Source organism: Eptatretus burgeri, chromosome 15, assembly GCF_056783735.1.
Source record: "Eptatretus burgeri isolate ZD-2024b chromosome 15, Ebu_testis_v1, whole genome shotgun sequence".
NCBI classification, from domain to species: Eukaryota; Metazoa; Chordata; class Myxini; order Myxiniformes; family Myxinidae; genus Eptatretus; species Eptatretus burgeri.
In genome coordinates, this window is record NC_140975.1 from 24,340,881 (window position 1) to 24,364,821 (window position 23,941).

A 23,941-nucleotide genomic window follows, 5' to 3' on the forward strand; every position below is an offset into this window, starting at 1 on the left:
TGGAGAAAAAAACGTAGAAAATATTCGAAGTTCACAAGCGAAACTTTGTCTCGTGCGTTGTGTGACTGGTCGAGCACCACGCGTTATAATTTATTGCTTAAATAATTTATATTTTATATATTATTACCGCGATGTACCGGGGGAATCCGCAGAAAAAAATTAGTTACGTTCCAAGGGAAAACCCGCGATGAACCGGGGGAGCGATAGGTGAACCGTGATAAAGCGGGGGTTGACTGTATAGGCCTTTTGGAGTTATCCGGGCTGCGTCCGTCACAATATATTGTTACGAATTTACACCGCCCAGCACGGACCGTACCACAGCATGGACCCCACACGCACTGCCGTGCAAACCCGGCACGGTCCCCAAAACAGCTACGGCCGCTACTCGGCCTTTGTCCACCGTCAGGCACCGTCGTCGTCGTCGCACTCTCGCGCACAAACTCCCACATGCCACAACGCTCACACACCTCGGGATGACATTCAGACATGCGGTTGCATGTTCGCGCATGCCGACCGCCATCTCCCTCGCATACAGCGACCTCACACACCCGGTCCCTCTCACACACAGCTGTTCACTCACGCATGCCCTTTCACTCGCACACAGCCTTCCACTTGCACATGGGGTCTCACTCACACACGCTGTCTCTTCCACACATCGTGCTTCTTCCACACACGGCGTGCTGGGAAGCACACACTTCGGCTCACTCACAACCTCGCACACCATTTTACTCACACACGCGGTTTCCTTTACACGCAACCTTTCACCAACGCCATGTGCGCGTTGCAGCACGCATTTCGCTACACTCGTAAACACACACACCGGGACATTCACCATGGGGAATCGCGTCACCACAAGGGGTTCTGGGGCCTTCATACCCCCAAGCTCCGTGTGCACTCGTCCACAGCACTCGCCCCCTCTACCTCGCAAAGCTCGACCGGACCCACCTGGTCGAGATCCGCTTCAGGGGAGCATAGCGTCTCCCCCCATTCCTGAAGGAGGCTATCCGGCTGCTCGCACCAGGTCACGACACATTCCGCGAGCTCACCCTCATGGTCCCTCGCTAATTCCATGTGTGTGTTCGTCTTTCACCCCGTCTTTATCGTGTTGTCGCTCCTCTACTTTTTCTATCTCCCAAGTGTCTATACATTTTATTTCTGTTGTCTCTTCGTGTCTATTAGTTTCTTCCTGGATCTTCGTCTCTGTTTCCTCCTTCGTTCTATTTAATTCAGTCTCGACTCGGTCTATCTCCTGTGTCTCTGGCAATGTCTCGCATGGTTCTATTTCCTTCGTCGTCTCTGTTATTTCCCCCGTCTCCATTTTTATTTGCGTCTCCTTTATCAGGGTTTGCCCTAATTGTTCTTTCATCTGACGAGTGGTGTCAATCAAGTCCTACACCACTAGCATTAGTCCTTGTGGTGCTGTCACACATCCCACCTTATTGTGCCGTTCTACTTCCTGTCTCCTTTTGAGTCGTTCTTCCTCTCTGAGCTTTTTGAGTTGTTCGTTCTCTTCCCGAAGTTTTTTCCATCTCCGTGGACTCAAATTTTGCTCTCTCCTTGAGTTGGTTAACTTCAAACTCGTTTTCTTTGTGTTTTCTATTCCACCGTCTCTCATGTTCTTCATTCTCCAATCTCATAGTTTCCCTCAAATGGTTGATCTCCCCTTTCCTGTTTCATTCGTTCTTCTTTCTGTTTCTTATTCCACTGTCTCTCTTGTTCCTCCTTCTGCAATCTCATTGTTTCCTTCATTTTGTTGATTTCATTTTCCTGTTTCATTCCTTATTCTTTCACTATCTCCTCGTACTCCAACCTTGCTTTTTCTTTCAATTGGTCAACCTCAAATTCATACTCTTTTTGCTTTTTATTCCACCGTCTCTCTTGTTCCTCATTCTTTAATCTGGCTTTGGCTTCCAGCTGTTCGATCTGCACAGTGTGGTTCCTTAACGTTTCATTCTCCTTTCTCGTTCTTTCCTCTCTTAACATCCTCAGTTCGTTTTGCAATCCTGTTTCTTTGCTTTGGTGTTTCAGTAACTCAGAAGCTTTTTTTTCTAATTCCATCCTCATCTCCACACCTCTTTCACATTCTTCCTTCCTCATTTCATCCACTCTCTTGCTCCTCTCCTTTAGTTGGTGAATTTCCAATTTGTGTTCTTTTTGTTTTCTATTCCACTGTGTCTCTTGTTTTTCATTCTCCCTTCTTAACATCTCCAGCTCGTTTTGTAATTCCCTCTCTTTGCTTTGGTGTTTTTGTAACTCAGAAGTTTTTTCCCCATAATTCCTCTCCCAATTTGCATGTCTCCTCACTCATTTTATCCATTCTCTTGCTCATCTCCGCCTCACTTTCCAATGCTTCCATCCTCATTTCGTCCCTTTTCTTACTGTATTCCTTTAGTTTTTCCTGCCATTCCTTTTCTATTTCTATCTCCCCTTCCAGGGTTTCTCTTTTAATCTGGCCTGCCCTTACCTCTCGCTCCAGTAGTTCCAATTCCCCATCTTCTTTGCGTTTTTCCTTTTCTAGCTTTGTTTGCCTTTCTCCTTCCTCCCTCATTTCTTCCTGTAGTTCTTCGAGCTGTTTTGACTTTTCCAGCAATTCTTCCGTCTTCCCTCCAGATGTTCCTCTCCTCTTTTAATCTTCCGTTCTAGGCTTTCTCTTTCCCGATTGCATATTCTTACCTCTTCCTTCAGTTGTCTCAATTCCACATCTTGTTCCCGTTTTTCCTTTTTTAGCTTCGTTTTCCATTCTTCTTCCAAGTTCTCTCTATCCTGGGAATTACTAATTTGCTCTTCTTTTCTTTTATTCAGTTCGCTCTCCGCTCGTTCCAACACAAGGGTAAGCCGCTCTATTTTCATCATTCCTCCATCTAATACCTCGCCTGTGTTGGCTAAGTCCTTTTCCAGCCCCCGAATTCATTCCTGTGCATCAGCCAATTGTTGTGACTCCTTGTGCACCCAATCCTCCTGAACCCTGTCTACGCGCCGCCGTGCCTCGTCCAATTCAAAGGAAAACGAATGCAATTCCCCTATACAGTTGTCACCATTCCTCCATCACTGCAAGGACTTCGACACTTGACTCCGAAGCCCGTCAATGCATGCTCCGGCATCCTGCCACACCTGCCATGGTGCCTGCCACGACCACGTGGTCTGAATCAGTAGCTGGGAGCCCACGCCTCGTGTCGGGCCGTTCGCTGTGCTATTAATAGCAGCTCGCTCCGTGTTGCGCTGAGATGCGATCGCGCCGCTATTGTGCGACTTCGAGTTCGTTTGTCGGCAAAGTTCATGCTCAGTATACGAGGGTGAGCTCCCCCACTGATTAAAATTAGTGGTGGGGTCATAAAAAGAACCGTCCCGGGCCATGGATCCTACATTCAAACACATTTCTAATCCACCCTGCACCCGTTCGCCTTGAAACGCCATCTTGCTTCTCGGAATAATCTTTACCACTTGCAATTTGATGGGAATTGAGGGTCGCTCTACACACCCCTGATCCGATTCCCGTTAATTTAGTTGGAGGCGGGATGGATTTGAATCCCACACTCCTGAACACCAGTGTTACGATATCTACACCGCCCAGCGTGCGAACGACCGCTTTAGCCAATGGCGGCCGTCTCGCCCACCGGACGGACAATTCAGTCGTGACTTTCTGGAATAACGCCAGAAACCAGTCACGGGTGGGTTTTTAATCCCTCCACGGCCCAGTCCGTATTCTACCTGCGCGAAATAGGGTCAATCGCCGAATATCGATATACCTAAGTACCCGCGCGGGTAACCTACTGAGGAACCGTACCTCGGCGAAGGCCTGCTTGGACATGAACCGCTTAAGCGGTCCATTCCGTTCCGGGATAACCGAGCGGGTATTATCGCCCGACCTCGCCGGACCCAATTCTATTTATCGGTATTCAAAACCCAACTAGTATTCCGAGAGCGAGATAGCGGTTCAATGGGGGGAGAAAAGACACGACGAACTGGTTAACATTCACACAAGCACATTTATTATTTTCTACACGTATACAGCCATGCAGGTATGGAATCAATAAAAGCAATAGCAAAAAGCGCTAAGACCGTCTATGAGCAATTATGTACAGTCACTTAACAGGTTTTACTTACAAGACACGGCGCCACAACATGCATTCGAAAGCAAAACCCCAGGAAAAAGACCACCCCCATAGACAGGGGAGTCAGACTGGGCCTGTGGGCCTTTATAACGTGGAGCCGTGTAAACCGCAGAGGCTCCGCGAGGCCGCGCAGGTTACCTTCCTTGCTGGGCGACCCACGATGCTCCTTCCCCACGGCAGCTGGCGTAACCGCGGTCCGTCCCAGGCCTGGTGGTACGGGCCCCGGCCGGCAACGCCTGAGAGGAACGAACGGGCCTTTGCTCTCTTAGAGTTGATGCTCTGTAAGAACCCGTCCGTTCATCAGGGATGCTCGGACTGTCCCGAAGCCCGATCACCTCGGACCGTCTGGCGCTGGCGGGCGAGCTCTCTCGGGCTCGTACACGTTCCGCAGCTCTGCGCGGCACAGCAGGCTTAGCCGCGCTCCCCGTTCGCGCTTCCTCCATTCTCCTCAGCTTCTCTAGCTACTGCAGGCTTCAGACTTCCACGCGGCTCCTCGACCTCTCCAGACTCGACTCCAGACCCGTTGAACTGGCGCTCTGCGCGGCCTTTTATAGGGCTGGTGAGACGAGATCTGATCTCCGCACTCTCACCTCTGACCTCTGACCTCTGCTCGGAAGCGGACGTTGTGGAAATCACCGGCCCTCTGGATCCGATTCTCCAAGAGCGAGCCGATGTGTTTGAAATCATCACCCTTCGACCTCCACAGGCCCTGCCCCTTTCTCTCCTGTGATCCGTTTTCCGAGGCGAAGCTTTTACAGAGCGGACGTGCGTGGAATCACCGCCGCTTGCGCTCACAACGAAACCCCCCGCATCGGTTTGCAGCGACGCTGTTCGCTGGGGACTCGCCGCGGCTGGTGCAAAGATGGCGTCGTTTCGGAGACGAAAGTGAGGCGATGTTTGTGGTGTGGAGATGTTGACGGTTGCTGGCGGAGTGATGAGGATGGCGTGGTTGTTGAGAGGCAGGTGTGGTTGTGGTTGTTGTGAAGCGGTTGATGAGTGATGTTGTTGGTCGAGGTGGTTGGTCCAAAATAACGATGGCAAAGAATAAAGGCTAACTCAAAGATCACAGCCCTGATAACACGAATAAAGCCCATTAAACAACGGTGGGGAAAGCTAACTGAACACACACTTAGCAATATAACTGACTAAGGACCTATATGGTGTTCTGCGAATTTCCACAGCCGTAACAATATCTTTCAAAAATGCTCTTCTGGCGAAACAGCTGCATAGGCTCCACCTATTAAGTGGAACCTATAGAATTTCATAGACCATGTGGACTGGTCCATAAAATTCGGAATTGAATTCTCTTCCAGATATTGCCTGCAGTACAATCCTCAGGAGATGGAGGGGGCTTTAGTTACTGTATGTTAAGTTCATGCCTCATAGGTGGAGCCAATGCAATTGTTTAGCCAGAAGAGCCTTTTTAAAATTTAAATTGTTCCTGGCTGCTCCCAGAACTGTTTTGCATACCGCAGACCAGTTTATGTGTGGCAGTCATTTACTGTTAGTCAGGATGCATGTCGCATGAGCTGGTGTGGCAGTTGCTTCTTGGTACCCACTACAGTGATGGGATCTGATCTCAACTTAGCCAGTTCACTCTGGGGATGAGCTTCCTCTTCTCACTTTTGGGGATCAAGTCCGATTGAGGAGTGGTCCTTCTGTAAAAACCTGGTGTTGGCTTAATGGTTAGGGCAGTGGGCTTTTGATCATAGGGTCCTGAGTTCAAATCCCGCTCAGCTGTTGAATGAATACCAGGTAGGGTTAACTCGGCCTGTCATCCTTCTGAGGTTGGCAAAATGAGTGCCAGCATGCTGGTATCCTGAGTCGGAGTGGCGACCCGTCCAGGATTGTGCCCAATAGCCAAGGAGACTACTTAGGCAGCACCACCGCTCTGCACAGAGTATGGTCCCAATCTTCTTCTGTATGACCATGCATTCTGGTCCTTCAGGGTTCACATGCATATTTGATTGATGATGCACTTCAGCCTTCGGGCTGAAGTACATGTGTATATGCTCATGAGACAGTCTTGTAAGACTGTGTACTTGGGCCATGTGCACGTCCCAAGCTGTTTTGAAATTTTTACCTTAAAAAAAAAAGCCTCCCTCATAAGGAGTATCATGGGAACATACTTCTATTTTATTGTATACATAGCCGAGGCTCATAGAAGAGCTGGTACAATGAATGGATCAGGACATAACAGACAAAAACAGGATGCAAAGCATACAAAAGGAACAGCAGAGATGCATGCAAAAGTATCAGTAGAGAGAGGGGGGAAACACCAACAGCAGATTTCAAGGCCAAGCTGGAGCAAGCCTTGGAAAAACAATGGGTATGGGAGGAATGGGGGGCAGAAGAGGATGTACGTGGCGGACAAAATGGATACAGATGGAAACTCTAAGGAGAGAAAACTCGAAAATTGGAAAGAGGAGGGATTGCGGAGGGGCGTCAACAAGGGTAGAAAAGATCAGGATTTTGGAATGGGGATGATCTGAGATTGTGGTGAAGAGCAGTCTTGAAGACCTGGAGGGAAGAATGAGATTGAAGAGGATGTGGAAATTGATTCCACAGGTGCAAAAAAGAGGAACAAATGAGTGGAGGTGAGCAGTGATCATGGACTGTGTGACACTGCAGAAATATGGTGGGGGGTGGGCGATGCACCTAAAGAGCAGAGGGTGCAAGACCAGAAAGGAGGTGGTAGAAGACAGAGAAACCATTGACCTGTCTGCGATGGTGAAGTGTAAGCCCATAGACTCAGCTTTATCGCAGAAGATTCCAATAATCTTAAAGGTCTTTGTTTCCACAGCATCAAGCAGAGCAAGATGTGAGGCAGGAAAGCCAGCCCAGAGGGGAGATCAGTACTCCATCAAACTAAAGATGAAGGCCTTGTATGTGGATAAAAGTTCAGGTGTGCCAATGGAGGACTCTGTATGATGGAGGATGCCAGGTCGCAGCTGGCTTTGCAGGCCAACTTTGAAATGTGGTTTGCCCCAGAAAAATCATGGCTGATAGTGAGACCCAGGAGTTTTAATGACTGAACTTCCTCAAGAGGTGTGTTGAGAAAGTAGATAAGAGGGTTTGCCAGATGGTAATTTCAGAGTGTGACAGTGAGTGTGTGAGATTTTTCAGGATTGAAAGACATATTCCCAGTGTTTTACCAGCTTGTGATATTTTTCAAAGTCTGAAGAGAGCAAAGAGGTTATAACCTGCCTGTCTGAAGGATAAGGGATGTCACAGCACAGGGTGCAAATATATTAAGAGGATTTTCCAGATAGTCAGATAGATCATTGATAAAGATTAGGAATATGACTGGGCCTAGAACACTGCTTTGGATAACTCCAAGTGGATGGCGTGTCTTCGAGAGACCACAGACGCCATCTGCAACACTCAACTCTGGCCAGATGTTCATGTCCAAGTTCAGTTTACTATGCTGGTGAGTTGAGCGAGGCAAAGGGAGAATCGTGCCGGCACTACGCGGCAGTTAATTAATTGGTGAACCAACTCTGCATGCCGCATTTTGTGGCCGAGCGAACCAACGCTGCATGCCACAATCGAGGAGTGGTCCAATTGCATGACCATGCATTCTGACCCTCTGGGGTTCGGTTATGTGTCTTTGATTGACCACATATTTCAGCCTTTGGCTGAGGTGCATGTGTAATGTGTATACTCATGTAATGGTCTTGTTGGATTGTGTACTTTGGCCATGGGGTTAAAGTACATATCCCAAACTCTATTTAAATGTTTTGATTTTTTCACTTTTTGTTTAAAAAAAAAAAGGCCGCCATCATAAGGTGATGGCCAATAAGCCTGGAACACATGTCTGTAGATGTTCCCTCTCTGTGGTGGATTGAGCTATAAAATTGAGAACTAAATTATCTTCCCGGTATCGGCTACGTCCACGGAGATGTTGCGCACTGTAGCTCTGCTTAGCTCATGCCTCATAAGTGGGGCCTATGCACTTGTTTAGCCAGAACAGCCATTTTTTAATTTACATTGTTCATGGCTGCTCCCAGAACTGTTTTGGTTCCACAGACAAGTTAATGTCTGTTGGTCAGGATGCATGCAGCAATAGCTGGTGTGGCATTTGCTTCCTGGCACCCACTACACGACTACAGCAATGGGGTCTGATCCCAACTATATATATTTCATTCTTTCTCTTTGTATTCTCTCCTCCCACCCCCTCCCTTCCGGCAGCACATCCAGTGCTGTCGAAACAGCCTCACAGCAATGAATACACGAGGTGGTTTACCTGTCTTTATCATTCCAGGGATTGTCAGGACAGAAGTTTGTAATTTGTTCAGGGTACCAGCGACAACTCGCCAACTCTTCTAAAAGACTCCGTGTGCTCTTTAACGTCCACCAACTAATGCTACATGGTGGACGAGAGATTCAGCATAGTGATGGTGCCTTTGGACTGAAAGACACTATCTGCAAAGCACCTATACGACAGGTTACAGTCGAACCAATGATCAAACCCAGGATACACAGCATAAAGGGTTAGTGCAATACCTCTCTACCATCATGTCCAATCAAATGAAATATGTGGAGTCGTAAATCAAAAACTCCGCACATCAATTCCGTTGTGAAATAAAATATTGAAAAAGTCAGCAACCTGAGCATCAATTCAAACACCACTGAAATGTTTTTTTTTTTAATCTTTAAAGATGAAACTATGTAAATTAGAAATGTGCCTTAAAATTTAACTTCAAAATTAAACTCCAACATACTCTCAAACATTTCCTCTTCTCTTGGTACATCATTGAGCAGAATCGTTTCTAAAAAGTAACAAATTATTTAAATTCTGCAATTTCATCAAGAAGAGTAAAAAAAAAAAAAATTATGTTTTTGTGATTCGAAATTATAAATGAAAATATCCAGCAGAGTTATCTTCGTTTTTAAAATATTCGGCAACTTCTATCTCCAACTAAACAGCAATGAATGGATAAAATCAATATCGATATCCCTCCCCACCAACTCAAAATTCTGCAATTCCCCAAACAATCCCAAAACCACTTCCAGCAAAAGCCACTTAGCAATTTCCACACTTTACCAATACTATTCCCAAATCCCAGTGCCATCCTCTCCGTGATATTTTCTCAGCAATTTCCCTTAATCTTTAAATCCCCATAGATGCAGCAGTATCATAAAAATTTACCTTCGCTGTCAAAGTATTGTTGTGGGAACGGCCATAGGGGGTAATGTGCATAAGATAGGGTCGTTATTTCATGAATAAACTTCTGGTATAAGTGTTTGGTTTCTGTGTAAAATAATAGGACATATGTCCAACTGTGTTCAGAAGCCGATAAAACGTTGCCCCTTCCTTCTGCAATGTGTCTTAAGCCCCCATCATTCCTCCCCCTGTTATTTTTTTTTTATAAATAGTTCTGCAGCACTGCAAATGAGCAAACCCCTTCCCCTCCCCCAGGAAGGTGACCATCCCCCCCCCACTCCCCAACGAAAAGCGAACGAATGCAATGCCTCGCGACCACGCAAGAAGGTAAGAGACAATGCCCGAAGGAATGGAAATCCCTCCGGGGACTCAAAGCCGCTAGAACCGCTCAAATCCACGAGAACTGCTCAAAGCCACTAGAAGGAGCCAGAAGCAGCCAGAAGCTACAAGAAGCCCGACAACGAGCCAATGGGAGTGCGCAGCTATGCACAGTAGCGAAGTTATAAAAGCTGATGAGAGCGGGGGGAGCAGAACCATGGGGAGCTGAAAGCGAATGGTTGTGGATTAGGTGGTGAAATACAGCCATTAAAGGAAAAGTGGAGAATAGTCGTATAGAGGGTGGCAGACAAGTTGAGTCCCAGAGTCGAATCGTGGAAACGTTTGTGGGCATAGAGCAAGAGTCATGAAGCCCGGAAGTGATGCTGCCTGCCATCTCCTTCCCGCTAAGACTGCCTCCACTAAATAATCACCACCCCGTACGCACATCCTGTGTGGGGAAAGTTTCTTTCAGTCTCATGACCTATAATCTTGTCTCAATGAATGAGTGTGAAAGGGCAATTAAGGTATTAAAGTATCGAAAGGGCAATTCAGAGTATCATGGGCATGTGGGATATCGTTAAGAGAACTTACCAATAAATTCTTGCTTCTTGTCCTTCCTTCCCCTTTTATTTAAAATAAACCTTGGTCTGACACTACTGAATGTCTGTCCGGTGCGCGGTTCGGATTTGAAACGATAATTAACGAAGTGAGTAAGGCCGCGGCCATTAGGAATTGGGCGCAAAAACTCCTTGGTAAGAGGGTTCAAAAAGGCAGTGGCTGGTCCAGGGTTCTCGCTCAACCGATCCTATCAGTCATATGAACGTACTGCAGACGACAGGACTCGTTGGAATTCTGTATGTTGGAACCCGAAGAAAATATGTTTGGCTTTTCTGGAGTAAGGCACCCCAAGGACTATGTCACTAAATTGGTGACCGTAAGGGTGTAAAAATTGACCTCGTGTCCACCACCCATGGTCCACCGTTACAGTATCATAAGAAAGTAAATAAAATAACCGGGATCACCTGTCGGTATAATAATACAAATGTGCTCACCTGCAGGCTGGGTGTGCAAAGCATGCCAATATACAGAATGGAGCAAGTATAGCCAAAGGGAGAGTCTAATTGGATCATAATAAATCACAAAAACTCAGAAAAAAATATCCGATCCCAGCTAAGCAGCGTTAGCTACAGGCAAACTATTGAAAGCTTGCCAAGTCAGAGGCATCTGTGCCTTGATGTCACAATGAAATGTGCAATGAAAGCAGATGGTGACTTGCGTTATAATTGCCTTGGAGTTAGAAATGAAAAGGAAGACAAAGTGGCAGTTATAAAGATAGAGGTACAGATGAAATATAGGTGGGCATATGCACAGCAGTGCCATAGCCTAATAACATAAGAACCAGGTGACACAGCCTTCGAGTAAAGAAGAGGAGAGGTAGAAAAGTATTAAGGTAGAGGTCTCTCACTAAAAGGGGAGTTAATGCATGGAATAGTGTCCCTGGAAAGGGAGTAGCAGCACCGTGTTCACATGCCCCCCCCCCAAAAAAAAATTCCCTGTTATTTTTTGGGCATCCTCTACAGGATTGTAACTCCAGCCAAGAAACTGCTTCGGTTAAACCACTGTTCTGTATGGAGCATGGTTGGTGATGATGATGACATTTTACATCCTGGTAATGTCCAATTGGTTTCAAACTGCCCAGACTACTGCAGACACACCCCCTGGACCTCAATGCAGTGACTGCTGCTGGATGTGGACACACCCAATATTGAGATTGTTACTACCATGTAGGACCTCCATGTAATGTGAAAACATTCACCACAACGTAACATTACCTGATTAGGTCACAATTAAATGGACATGTAATTATTCAGCATTTATTTCCGTCAGATGTTTCACCACAACAGTGTCCCATGATGTCACATAAATAAATCGCATCAACAACAGTCACGTGATCGATTTTTTTTTTCAATGGCAGAGAGTATATCACAATACACTTGATAGCTACATCTTTTCACAATAATTTCATCTACAGGAAGGAAATTTTGCAAAGGTAGCAGTCAGTGAAAGGAATAGCATGGTGCTTCAGTTGGTTCAGAGTTAAAGCAATTCCTGCATTCCCTGAACTCATGCGGGTTCGATTCTTCTGGCTGCTCAGTGGAATGTCCACATCCTGCGAGCTGTTCAGGATCAATTCTAGGTTTGAATCTTTCATGACTTGTAGTAAGCACCACGACCATCAGTAATAAAGCTTCAACCACCACCACTGCTGCACAAAGGCTTACTCTTTCAAAATGAATCAGTGAGATCAAATGCAAAGATGCTACCCAACTGAACTCTCCTGCATTTCTTGGAGGTCTTACTTTCAGGTTAGTTTCAGTGATGTATACCTCAACTAAATCTGGTGTAACCACAAAGGCCTTTTGGCTGAAAAGCTGAATGAAGCAAAAGCTTCCCAGTCTGCCTTGGAAATTCTGCCAACTTTGAGATTAATATATATTTTTTGGAAACAATTTATGTGAGAGATTCCCGAAGAAAGTCAAATTTATTGACTCGCCGTTTCTTTACCTTTTCCTGCGTTTAGCCTTTCCTTGTGTTTCTTGTGCAATTGACGACGCACATGCTTTCTGCCAACCTCCACTCACTCACTTGTTTCCTTTCCCTCAAATCTGCGACATCATGTCTGTTAATTAAATTTCATTCATACTACCAGTCTTTCAAGATGGCGGCTCACCGATAACTCGGGTCATTTCCAAAAGCAACAAGCAATTTCAACTGTTATTAATCCGATTACCATCATATTGTCACAGCATTATACCAATAATACCAGGTATTCAAAATACTCAAGAAAAACAAAATTGAATTGTGAGAAATAAATAATGATTGAATGCTTCTGAAACAAATTTTTTGAAGGATATTTGCAAAATGGGAACAGAGGGTAACGTAGGTAACAGGTTGATTGCAAGTGCATTATGAGGATTACTATACGAGTGGTTCAACCCAGAAGAATTTACAGAATTGCCATCGGAGTTCCCTTTTCCGAACCATCTCCACTTCCTTCCTCATCACCTCTTCTCATTCCATACCAATCACCTACATTGCTTCATGTACCCTTTCCCTTACCATTTACCATCCCAATCACCAATCCTGCCGAGCAAGCATCCAGGACAATCTCCCCAACCCTCATCACCAATCGTTTTGATTCCAAATGGAGGGAGGTAGGAGGGGAGAGGACTGAAAGAGGATGTTGAAGTCTATAAGAGTGAATTAATCATCTGCCTGGCATCTGGGGAAATGACATAAGGGGGTACTGCATCACGGAGCATGCAGTACTTCAGAAGCAACATTAAGACAGCAAGCAGTCCAGTCTTGGATGTTAACAATTGAAAAGTATTGTTTGCAAGAGTGGTATGTCAGGTTGATATGTATGTGTACTTGCCAGTGTGTTGGCCATTGTTAAACTTTCTTATATGGCCGATCAAACGGATCATGTAGGACCTTCCGGGTCTATAACCTCTCGATGTCCTCCCTGTGAGGATCGATGACTGGTAAGCCTCTCAGAAAACAAGATAATTATTTTTCCGAAGTCAGAGAAGAATTCGAGGAACAAGAAGAAGAAAAATGTAGATGGGGTGGAGAAGAATGTATGAGGATGAGGATAATAACCAGGAGAGTAAATGAAGATGATGAAGGAAAGAAGAAAAAGACAATGACAAACAAGGTGAGGAGGAGGAGGAGGAGTGGGAAAAGGAAGCATGAGAAAAAGAAGAATTATAGGATGTTCAATCATGATATTAACTCATTTGGATAGTGATCAAGTGATATGATATAAGGAGAAGAAGGAGAAGGAGAAGGAGAATGAAACCACAGGGGATTTTGTGGTAAACTGATGTTCCAAGACATTCATTGTGGACCACAAAAGCCAAGTAGGATATAGAGGATCCAGCAAGGCCAAAGACAATGCACAAGTCTATCACTCTTTGCTGAATGTATCAATAATAGCAGAACCACCTGGTGGTAACCTTGATGACCTGAGTAACCATCCTCAGCAGCAACATGGAAAGATAGCTTAAGTGCAGTTGCAAAATCGTACAAGATTTTTCTGCTTCCTCTGAACTCTATGTTTGACATGATCAAAAAGGCAAGAAGAAGGCCCACCAAAAAGCTCCCATCACCATAGCATCAGGTGAACAATGGACCTCTGCAATAAGCTGATGAGGTGTGTCCACAGTGGCTTTCTCCTTTTTGATTGCATCACAAGTAGCTCTCTGTGTAGTGTTAGAGTAATTCAAACATTTTATCCCTGGGGCTCTGACAGCCAATCCTTAGGCTAATTTGTTATTTATGACCCTTGCACTTGTCACCTAATTTTCAATTTTGAGCTTAATGCGGTACCCGACCACAAAAGGGGACTCATTTACAGGCAATTTACAAATGTATTTAAAAGCCTTGACCATATATATGTATATATAAATATATAGATATACAAGCATACAGGCTCAGGATGCACACGAGAATTTGGTACGAGAATATTTTCTCCTTAAGCTGAATAGTCCAAGAAGCCAGAGTTAAAGCACAACACATCACACATATGAAGAGTTATCCCTCGCAGCCAAACCGACCATACATCAGGCTCTTGCTTTCACCCAGAAGAGCATTTACAAAATTCGTTTTCAAATTTCTATACAGAACATCTGTTCCCATTTCTCATCATTTATTAGGAAATACAGGTGCTGTGATTGGATGGCAAAAGAATGGCATTTCCAACTGGTCCCGTGTCACTCTTACTATCAATTATTTAATTGAACCGTAAAAAAAAAATCTGCAAAGGGAACAATTTTTATTTTTCTACTTTTTTAATGCAGGACAATACTTCAAATGAAATCAGTTACTTAAGATTCAGGGAGGTGGCAAGGCTTGTAACTGTGGTAACTCATGTCAATGCATAAAACCGAGTTCCCAGGTATCTCCGTGCACAATATGTCCGCAGAACACAATGATGCACCAAAGTCCACATTACCTCAATGAAGAGAGGTTCATAGATTGCGAGCCCATCATCGGTTGCAGCAGAGAGCGCCTCGTGGTTTCGCCACCACGAATGACGAGCATGGGGGTTGGCCATGGTACTGCAGCGCAAAAACACTGTGCGCTCGGCGTAGAAATATTCCTTAGTCTCCACCACGCTCTGGTGCACAGTTAGTACTGGAGGGTCCAGGTCTACAAACATACAAGCCACAGATATCACAGTCATCATGAAGAAAATGTTTAAAATAATTTTTTTTAAACAATATCCCGCAACAACCAAAACAATATCTACTGTTACAACTAAGAGAACCAGCCCTGCAGCAATGCCAAGGTTACATTCCCTGCAATTAATAATACGAGTTCCATTACAAGGAACTTCAATGGACATTAGGCCCACCAAGGCCTGAGCTATGGTTGCCAAGCTATGGTTGTTTGTCTATGTGCTATCCTTTTTAAATGATGTGCATCAAGCAAGGAAGCAGCACGTACCCTTTCCACTCGACCGAGGTTTGAACCCCTGAATCTCCCAGACTCACAACGGATGCTTTAACTATTATGCCGAGTCTGGTGAAAAATTAAAGTCGATAAGTGAAGGAGCGCTCTCAACCAAAACCCAAATTGAATCTCTGCCTCAATTACTGAGAAAACAAACAAAAACTTTAGTTGTGAAGTTGTCATTTCACTAAGCCTAAACAACTCATAAACCGATAACAAGCCGGATGTACCACCTCATGGAGCTCCTCGGATGCTTAAATGTGGATGTATCACCTGAAAAGGCATCCTCACTGCCAAAAACGCAGCTGTATCAGCTCCTATAAAACTGCACAAATGCTAGGGTACATTTCGCCAAGCTGACATGCACAATGCTCCCTGCTTGGGAGCCCAAGGGAGGTGCCATGTTTGCTCGGCAGGTGTCTGGAAGGCAATTTACAGGCGTCGCCATCTCATTCCCAGGTAACCCCAGGACACCGGCACCGCAGCTGCTGCCAGCACCACGTCATACGAGTCTTGAAATGACCAAGCTTGCCAGTATCAAAGTCTTCAGCCCCACGTACATTCATTGAAAGGCCTATTTGCAACCTGAACTCACTGATGGCCTATTTCTTGGAAGGAATTACACACGGCCTACTTGTTACGTACAGTCACCTGACTTCATTATTAAATGCACATACAAATGAACTACTCACAATGCATGCATGCATCCATGGCCCATTTATACACACATTAGTTCAGAAATGGTTTATATGCCTCCGAGGCCGGCTTGAATGGCTTGGCTCTTGTATTTTCAGCTAATTTCTCATTGCCTCAACCAAATCCCATTTGTTATTTTAGCATGTAAATAACCAAACTTAAACATTGTTGAAAAGCCCGATTTGTTTCCCCTTCACCAGTTAGGTATTGCACTGTAGTGTCCTAACTTACTAACTGTAGAGTTCTTTCCTTTTTCACACTTTGTCAGGCATGGGTCTCGAGCTGTTGGGAACAATGCAATTTATCAATGGAATTAACTTTTCCACAGTTCACACAATGGACATATTATTACACCACAGCCACCTCCCCTTTCTTTCATTCCCATGACAGCCGAGTACATTGAACTTCACTTTGGGGTGGCCAACACAAAACAAACAGCATTCTTTCAATTCAAACGTTTACAATTGCAACTGCCCAATCTGGTAATTTTACACCATCTTTACATCTCCAGATTTTCTTGCAGTTTCTTCTGACCACTTTCAGTTCAAAATCTCCAAAATTCTTGCGCTCTTTCTAGAGGATACAAGTAAATCACAACAATACTGGAACAGATCTCAAATTGCTCCCTCTCCATCATAATGATAAACCTTTCCTTTTCTCCTACAAACATCGACAGTTCCAAGGATTGTTTTGACAACTGTCTGCTTTCACTTTGACTGGTTAATCAACTCAGAGGCACCACAGACATGGAGTGGCCAAACAATCCACTTACTTTTGCTGACTTTTCACTTTCCTTTTCTGCTTCTTGCTTTGTCTTGACTTGCACTTTAATTTCCTTCATCAGACCTTTATAAGGTTATTGGACCAGCACCATCAGCTCTAATCTGGCTGTTTGCTTGGTTTGCAGTTTGAGTTGAACCATTTTGTGTCGCTCCTCAAGTAAAGATATTCGTACTGGACCCAACATCTCTTTTTAATTAGGTAGCAACGGAATTGGTGCTATGGTAATATAAATGAATGCTTCACTCTGCTGAAGGTTTCTCTCTGCCCACTTATTACCCCTTGCGTGAAGCACAAAGCAGGGTTAAGCAATTAGTTCACTCTATCTATCAGTCTGTAGATGTTAATCTATAATCAAGGAACTAGTTAATTTCAATTGAATTCAATTATTTTGAACATTGTAGAACACAAATCAGAACATGAACCTGCAGCTTAGCAGTGCTTTGGCTCTGAATTTGGCAAATTGTACAGAATATTGTCCCAATCACGCATGCGCAGAGGAGAGGGAGATCATTGTTTTACTTTGTCCGTCTGTCTGGCAGTCAAACAAAATTGAAAATCATTCCAAACTGGAAATTTACTGTTTTTGAAGACGTCTTAAAAGGACACAAACAACAGGCATGAATAATTAATTTAAAGTGTTGAATGAGGTGGTGGCCAAGACAGTGCATCAACGGTGGTAAACTTCCAAAAAAAGTTTTTTTTTTGCTACACAGCCTTTAAAACGTTAATTTCAATCAAATTATAAACTTGAACACTGCAGAAAACAAATTGTCTTGTTGGAACTTGCAAAAACCTCCAGTTTACCAGTACTTGAGAAAAAAATATTGTGACATTTTATTTCATCTCTCAACGTTTGGGAATATTGATATTCAGACAAAATCACAGCTCATAGGAAATATAGATCGAGCTCAGAAATGCAAAGGAAGAGTTGAAATGACCCTTTCCATGTCTATTACCTCAAGACTGCATGGAGTGAAGTGTCCTATGAACTATCTGGTAGAGGTAGAGTATTACTGTTTTACTCTTGGTCCTGGTGGTGAAGACGTATTCGTCGTTGGAATAGTGCCTGAGGACCATACACTGAAAACCTCCTCCAGCTTCCCTCGTCTTTGGACTATGGCCCCATTGGCTAACCACAAATGGCCACTCTCCCTCCCCCCCCCGACTAACCACAAATGGCCACTCTCCCTCCCCGCCCCCCCCCCCGACACCACCCTCCAACCCCACTCCCACCAGCAAAATGCAAAACGTTTTACCCTTTTCTTCTACTCAATTTCTGCTGAAATAAAATTCAAGTGGGCTGGCATCCTTGGGGATTCCAGTGAGGATGCCTGGGGATACTGATGATGATGCTTTCATCTTCTGAAGATCCTTCTTGATAAATGCCTTCATTGTGCATTAAAATAATCCAAGCTTATCTCATCAATAAGAAGGCAACAAAAACTGATCCATAACAGTCTTGCACCAATAAATAAATAACTAGAAGGGCACTCGGAAGAGCGCATACCTCCGCCACGTAATGCCTGATCCACAAGAATGTATCAGGCCCAATACATTTTTAAATATTGTTACGAATTTCGCACGCCCGGCATGCGATCGGCCACGTAACTCGAATCGCGACGCGTCGCCCACCGGAACGGACAATTCAGTCGTGACCCTCCTGGAACTACCGCCAGGAGCCAGTCATTGGTGGGGGTTTAACCTCAACACAACCCAGTCCGTATTCTACCCGCGCGAAATAGGGTGAATCGCCGAATGTCGATATACCTAAGTACCCGCGCGGGTAGCGTACCGAGGAGTTGTACCACACCGCAGGTCGACTCCGGACACGAACCGCTTAAGCGTCTCATTCCGTGCTGCAGGGATAATCGAGCGGAGTTATCGTCGACCTCGACGGTTCAGTTTATTTATGGGGTGTCTACACCTACTACCAATCCCTTACGTGATGCAAGATGGAACTTTCAACCAAAGGAAAGGACGTAACGAAACGGGAAACAATTTGACAAGCACTTTTATTCATACTCAGACAAGCACGTATTCACAGCCATACAGTAATGCACATATAACAGTCAAAGCAAGAACAATACGCAGAGTTACGACCGAATAAAAAAAGGCAATTATTTTCAGCACAGTTATACAGGTTTACTTACAAGACTGGCGCCGTACATACATTTACACAAAAAGCAAAGAAAACGAAAGCCACCCTCATAGGCAAGGAGGCAGACAGGTCCGTGGACCAAATGAACGTGGGACCTGGGTGATCGGCCAGGTCCACGAGACCGAAGGGGTCTTACCCGCACCCTCGTGGCATGATAGCGGGCGAGCCGCAATGTCCGAGTAACGCGCTTGACTCCGTGCCCCTAGTATGGTCGGAGAGCTCCTCCAAGCGTGCGTCGCGCAGGCACCACGGTTGGGTTGGGGAACGGACGGGGTTACCAGCGCTATCTCAGCGCGGATGGGGGAGGGAATTGTTGATGCTCGGGGTCGGGAGAGGGGAATGGCGGACGCTCCGTCCCGCTAGCGGGGTCCCAGGACCGCACTGACTCTGGCGAACTCTCGCCCCTGAGCCCTCTTCTGAGTCCCTGCTCCACTCCGCGACTCGTCCCTCGACCTCCACTCCGAGCTCCGTCCCCTTCGCCATCCGATCCCCGCAAACACACGCCTCAGACTCCATGACTTCCGACCAGCGCCACTTTCTGCACCCTTTTCTGCGCCACTTTCTCCAGACGTTTCTTCACTCACGAGCTGCGTTGTTCTCACGTCTTTATAGACTGGGGGAGGAGCTTGCATGTAGATTCGCGGATCAAATCACACTTGGAGGCGGGGCCACGCCACCCTACGTTCAGCCATTGGTCAGGCAAAAAGGGGCGTGAGCCTCTCCCGATTCCTTTTCCTCTCCTCAAAGGAACACATTCACAGTGGGTTCAGAGGCGGGGCCATGCCACCCGATGCTCAGTCATTAGATGGAAGAAAAGGGGCATGAAGCCTTCCTGATCCGTTATCCTCTCCTAAAAGGAACGCATTCACAGCGGGTTCGGAGGCTACCCGATGCTCAGTCATTGGATGGAAGAAAAGGGGCGTGAAGCCTTCCTGATCCGTTTCTCCTCTCCCGAAAGGATCCATGTGCTCGCGGCTCGACGCGTTCAGCAACAATTATCGAACGGACCCTGGACAGCACGACGTTCGGTGTTGACTGGTGGTGTGGTTGATGGTTGTGGAAGGAGAAAGGCGAAGGTGGTGGTGGGTTTGCTGTGGTGGTTTGGTGGTGGGCAGGCGTCGTTTGGGAATGGCGGTGAAGTGATGTTTGCGGGATAGAGTTGTGGAGGTAAAGAGGCGAAGGTGGTGGTGTTTGAGTTGTTGGAAGCTTAATGGTCCAAAATAACGATAGAGAAAGAAAAATGGCTAACTCAAAGCGTCGCAGCCCAGAATAATCACACATATTCCCCATAAACAACATGTGTGGACTAACTACACATGAACTTATCGATATATCTCACCTGAGGACCCTTTATGGTGTATTGCGAATTTCCACAGCCGTAACAATATCATACTATACAGTACTATCGTTTTTGACCCTATCAATGGTGAAGAAGCAGTTTAAAAATTAAATAATTATCGTAACTGGATCCGGATTCGGATCTTCACCAAAATCAAATCAATTCGTCCTTGCAACACACCCAACCTGTCCACCAAGTTTCGTCCGAATCCGTCAACAACTTTTTGAGATATCGTGCTATATATCATTTTTGGCCCGATCTCTAAATGGTGAAGAATCACTTGAAAAATTCTAGTAATCGGATCCGGATTCGGATCTTCACCAAAATCTCATCAGTTGATCCTTGTCACACACAGAACCTGTCCAAAAAATTTCATCTGGATTTTTTCACAACTTTTTGAGATATCCTGTACACAAACAGACAAATAGACAGAAAGGGGTGAAAACATAACCTCCTTCACCTTTGGCGGTGAAGGTAACTAGAGAGTTCAAAGAACACAATACCCCACACAGTGTAACTTCAATTTTAATAAAAATTATGATTTTAACTGTTGTTAAAAAAAAGAAAACCTGAAGGTTTATTGCAATTGAAGTAGTCCAGAAGCAGTCCCAAACCCCACTCTTATACACCACCTCATTGAACCTATATTTAAATTGACGTGCTGCATTACTGGTGGTTCGTGGAAGTGTTATGAAGGTGATTTGTGTTCTACAGTCTTCAAGTACGAGTTCCGTCTAAAAAGTAACGGGACTGACTTCACAGAAATTTTATTTCAAAAATAGATTGAAATCACAGCTTGTCCCCTTCAAAATAGTTTCCCTCTAGTCTCACACACTTGTCCATTCTCTTCTTCCACACTTCGATTCACCCCCGGAAGGCTTCTTCTGAAATCCTCTGGAGCACCGTCATCATGGCCCTTTTGATGGCCTCCACATCAGGAAATCGGGTCCACTTGATCACCCTCTTGAGCTTGGGGAATAAGAAAAAAAAATCACAAGGGGCCAAGTCTGGCGAATACGGGGGTTGCTCCAGAGTTGGCACGTTCCTCTCCGTCAGAAACTGACGGATGCTCAGGGCACTGTGAGCAGGGGCTTTGTCATGGTGGAGCACCCAGACGCTGTTCTCCCACAGATCCCTCCTCTTGTCCCGGACTGATCTCATGAGGCACCGGAGGATCTCCTTGTATACGTATTGATTCACTGTTTGACCCTGTGGTAGAAACTGGAAGTGGACGATGCCCTTGATGTCAAAAAACGCGATGAGAATCACCTTAACCTTCAACTTCGACATCCTTGCTTTCTTTGGCCTTGGTGATGCTGGACTTTTCCACTAACAACTCTGCCGTTTGGTCTCAGGATCGTATTCGAATATGCACAATTCATCGCCAGTAATGACTCTCCTGAGCAGGTCTGGATCGTCCTCGAGGCGCTCGATAATGTCTTGACAGACAGTGACTCTGCTGTTTCTGGTCCTTGGACACAGCTTGGGGACCATATTTGTGTACACCTTGTGCATTTTGAGATTTTCAGTGATGATGCTCCAGACAGTGTCCTTGTTGATGGAAAGCTCCTCAGCAATCATCCGCACCGCGAGTCGACAATCTGCACGCACCATCTGCATCACACGCTCGATGTTATCTGCCGTTCTGCTTGTTGAAGGTCTTCCAGACCGTGGATAGTCTTCAACCTCCTCCCCGTCCCTCTTTGAACCTCTTGTGCCATTCAAATGCACGTGTACGTGACATCGTTTATTCCCCGTAGACTTGCTGCAGCATTGCAAAGGATTCAGAAGGTGTTTTTCCAAGCTTGGCAAGAAACTTCAGATTAGCTCTCTGCTCGCGACTCATAGTGCGACGACTCAGACTAGACAACGTGTAAAGCACGACCTGTAAAAAAAAATCACACAATGAGCGTAGTCAACCATCACCAATCATATATATTGCTGTAATGTTGCGAAAGACTGTGATGCAACCCATTCATTCAAGTTGTGTAAGTGGAGCACACAGCAGGCTCAGTCCCGTTACTTTTTAGAAAGACCTCGTATACAGCACCATTAGACCCCAACATTCGTGGTTCCATGATTCACGGACCCCCCATATTCACGGTTTATAAAATGTGACCTGCTTCTACATTCATGCCCCTGTGCTTCTTGTATTTGTGGTTGTTTTTTTTGCATATTCATAGTTTTTCTGACCCGATTCTACATTCGCGGCCCTGTGCTTCTCACATTCATGGTTTTTTTTTCATGTATTCACGGTTTTTCGTGTATTCGTGGTTTTTTCTGACCTGCTTCTACATTTGTGGTGCTGTGCTTCATGTATTTGTGTTTTTTACAGGCGTATTTGTGGTTTTTCCACGGGATTTTTGATTTTCCCTTATGAATCATGAACCGCTGGTACCCTATCCCCTTTTTCCCATTGAAACAATGTCCCGACATTTGCAGAATTTTTCAGGAAGGTAACCCCTGCTAATGTCAGTGTCCAATAGAACTATATAATTCAATTAAAGTAAAATAAAGATTGTAAAAGACGTAGAAATAAATGAATTCCAAGTTTTACCACCATTTTCCGCAGTGTTTATTACATAACCTTATCGAACACATTCTATTCGTTGTTTGTGCCTGTAGGTTTTGTTCTTTATGATGTCCTTATAAAGAATAAGTTGCCTGTTTGGAACGATTTTTCGCTCACCTGGAACGTAGTTCCGGGTGAGCTTATGGGATGGCGCATCGTCCATCCATCCGTTCGTCCACAAATACTTTCAACTTATTTTCTGAAACTACACATCCGATCACAGTGATGAACCAAAGTTTGTTCACGGCATTAAAAAATATATATCGGGGTATGAGGGGGGTCTATGGAGGGAGATGTTGAGAGTACACCAGGAGGGGTTGCCCCCCCCACAAAGAGGTATTCACTTTCTTCACAGAAACAACACGCACAATTCCTATGAAACTTGACTACAACCTACATCACCCATAATGCACCAAAGTTTGTTCATGACATTAGAAAAATCAGGGTCTAAGGGGGGTTGCCCCCCAAAATATGTATTTGCTTTCTTCTCCGAAACGACACACAATTTCCATGAAACCTGACCACAACCTTCATCACTCGTGACATACCAAAGTTTGTTCATGGCATTAAAGAAAAAAAATCGAGGTCAGAGGGGGTCTATGGAGGGTGTTTACAGGGGGGATGCCCCCACCTAAGAGATATTTGCTTTCTTCTCAGAAACCACACACACAATTTCGATGAAATTTGACCAAAACCTTTATCACCATGTGAAACGTTGCCTGAGACGGGGTCTGCTCTTGCTTTTTTACTCAAATTAGCGGAGTCGATCTCGTTTTTCACTTTGGTTGGAAGCGCCTTCTTCTTCTTGAAAAAAAAATTATATTTATAATATATATAATTCCATATGCTGAAGGCTCATCCTTGTTGCAGTGGTTGTAAACAGGAAGAGTTGCAACAAATATAATGAAAGAAAATCAACCAATCAAGTAAATGGAGTGACACTTAAAGGGAGGCAAAAAAAAAAACGAATAGGCATTTGGGTTTAATTCCCTCCCCCCTCCCCACCCAGCAAATGCTCTTGTGAAGGAATGTGAAGCCACAATACCTATTCTTGGCAAAAACAGTTTCAGGAAAGCATCCACATGCGAGTGGAAACAGACAGGCCACCTGGCTTAATGTCCCCTCTAAAGAATTGCATTCACCATCATGCAAAGTTCCCTTTCGGCACTGCATCAGTTTGCGGTTTAAGGATCCAAGCCAGATTCAGATGGATCAAATGAAGGAAAGCTCCCAACTAGCTATCCATCTGCCCAGAAAGACTTGGTATGATCATCCAACT

At 45.1% G+C, this 23,941-nt stretch overlaps 1 protein-coding gene across 3 annotated transcripts in view; it reads right to left on the reverse strand.

Moving 5' to 3' along the window:
* Positions 1-23,941, reverse strand: part of MDGA1 (MAM domain containing glycosylphosphatidylinositol anchor 1) — a 369,996-nt gene that overhangs the window by 268,039 nt on the left and 78,016 nt on the right. For 2 of the 3 annotated variants that reach the window (XM_085858359.1, XM_085858361.1), the window contains one exon: positions 14,615-14,811. In XM_085858359.1, coding sequence (XP_085714485.1) covers positions 14,615-14,811 — 197 coding nt within the window. The remainder of the gene's footprint in view (positions 1-14,614; positions 14,812-23,941) is intronic. The other variant, XM_085858360.1, reaches the window with a different exon arrangement.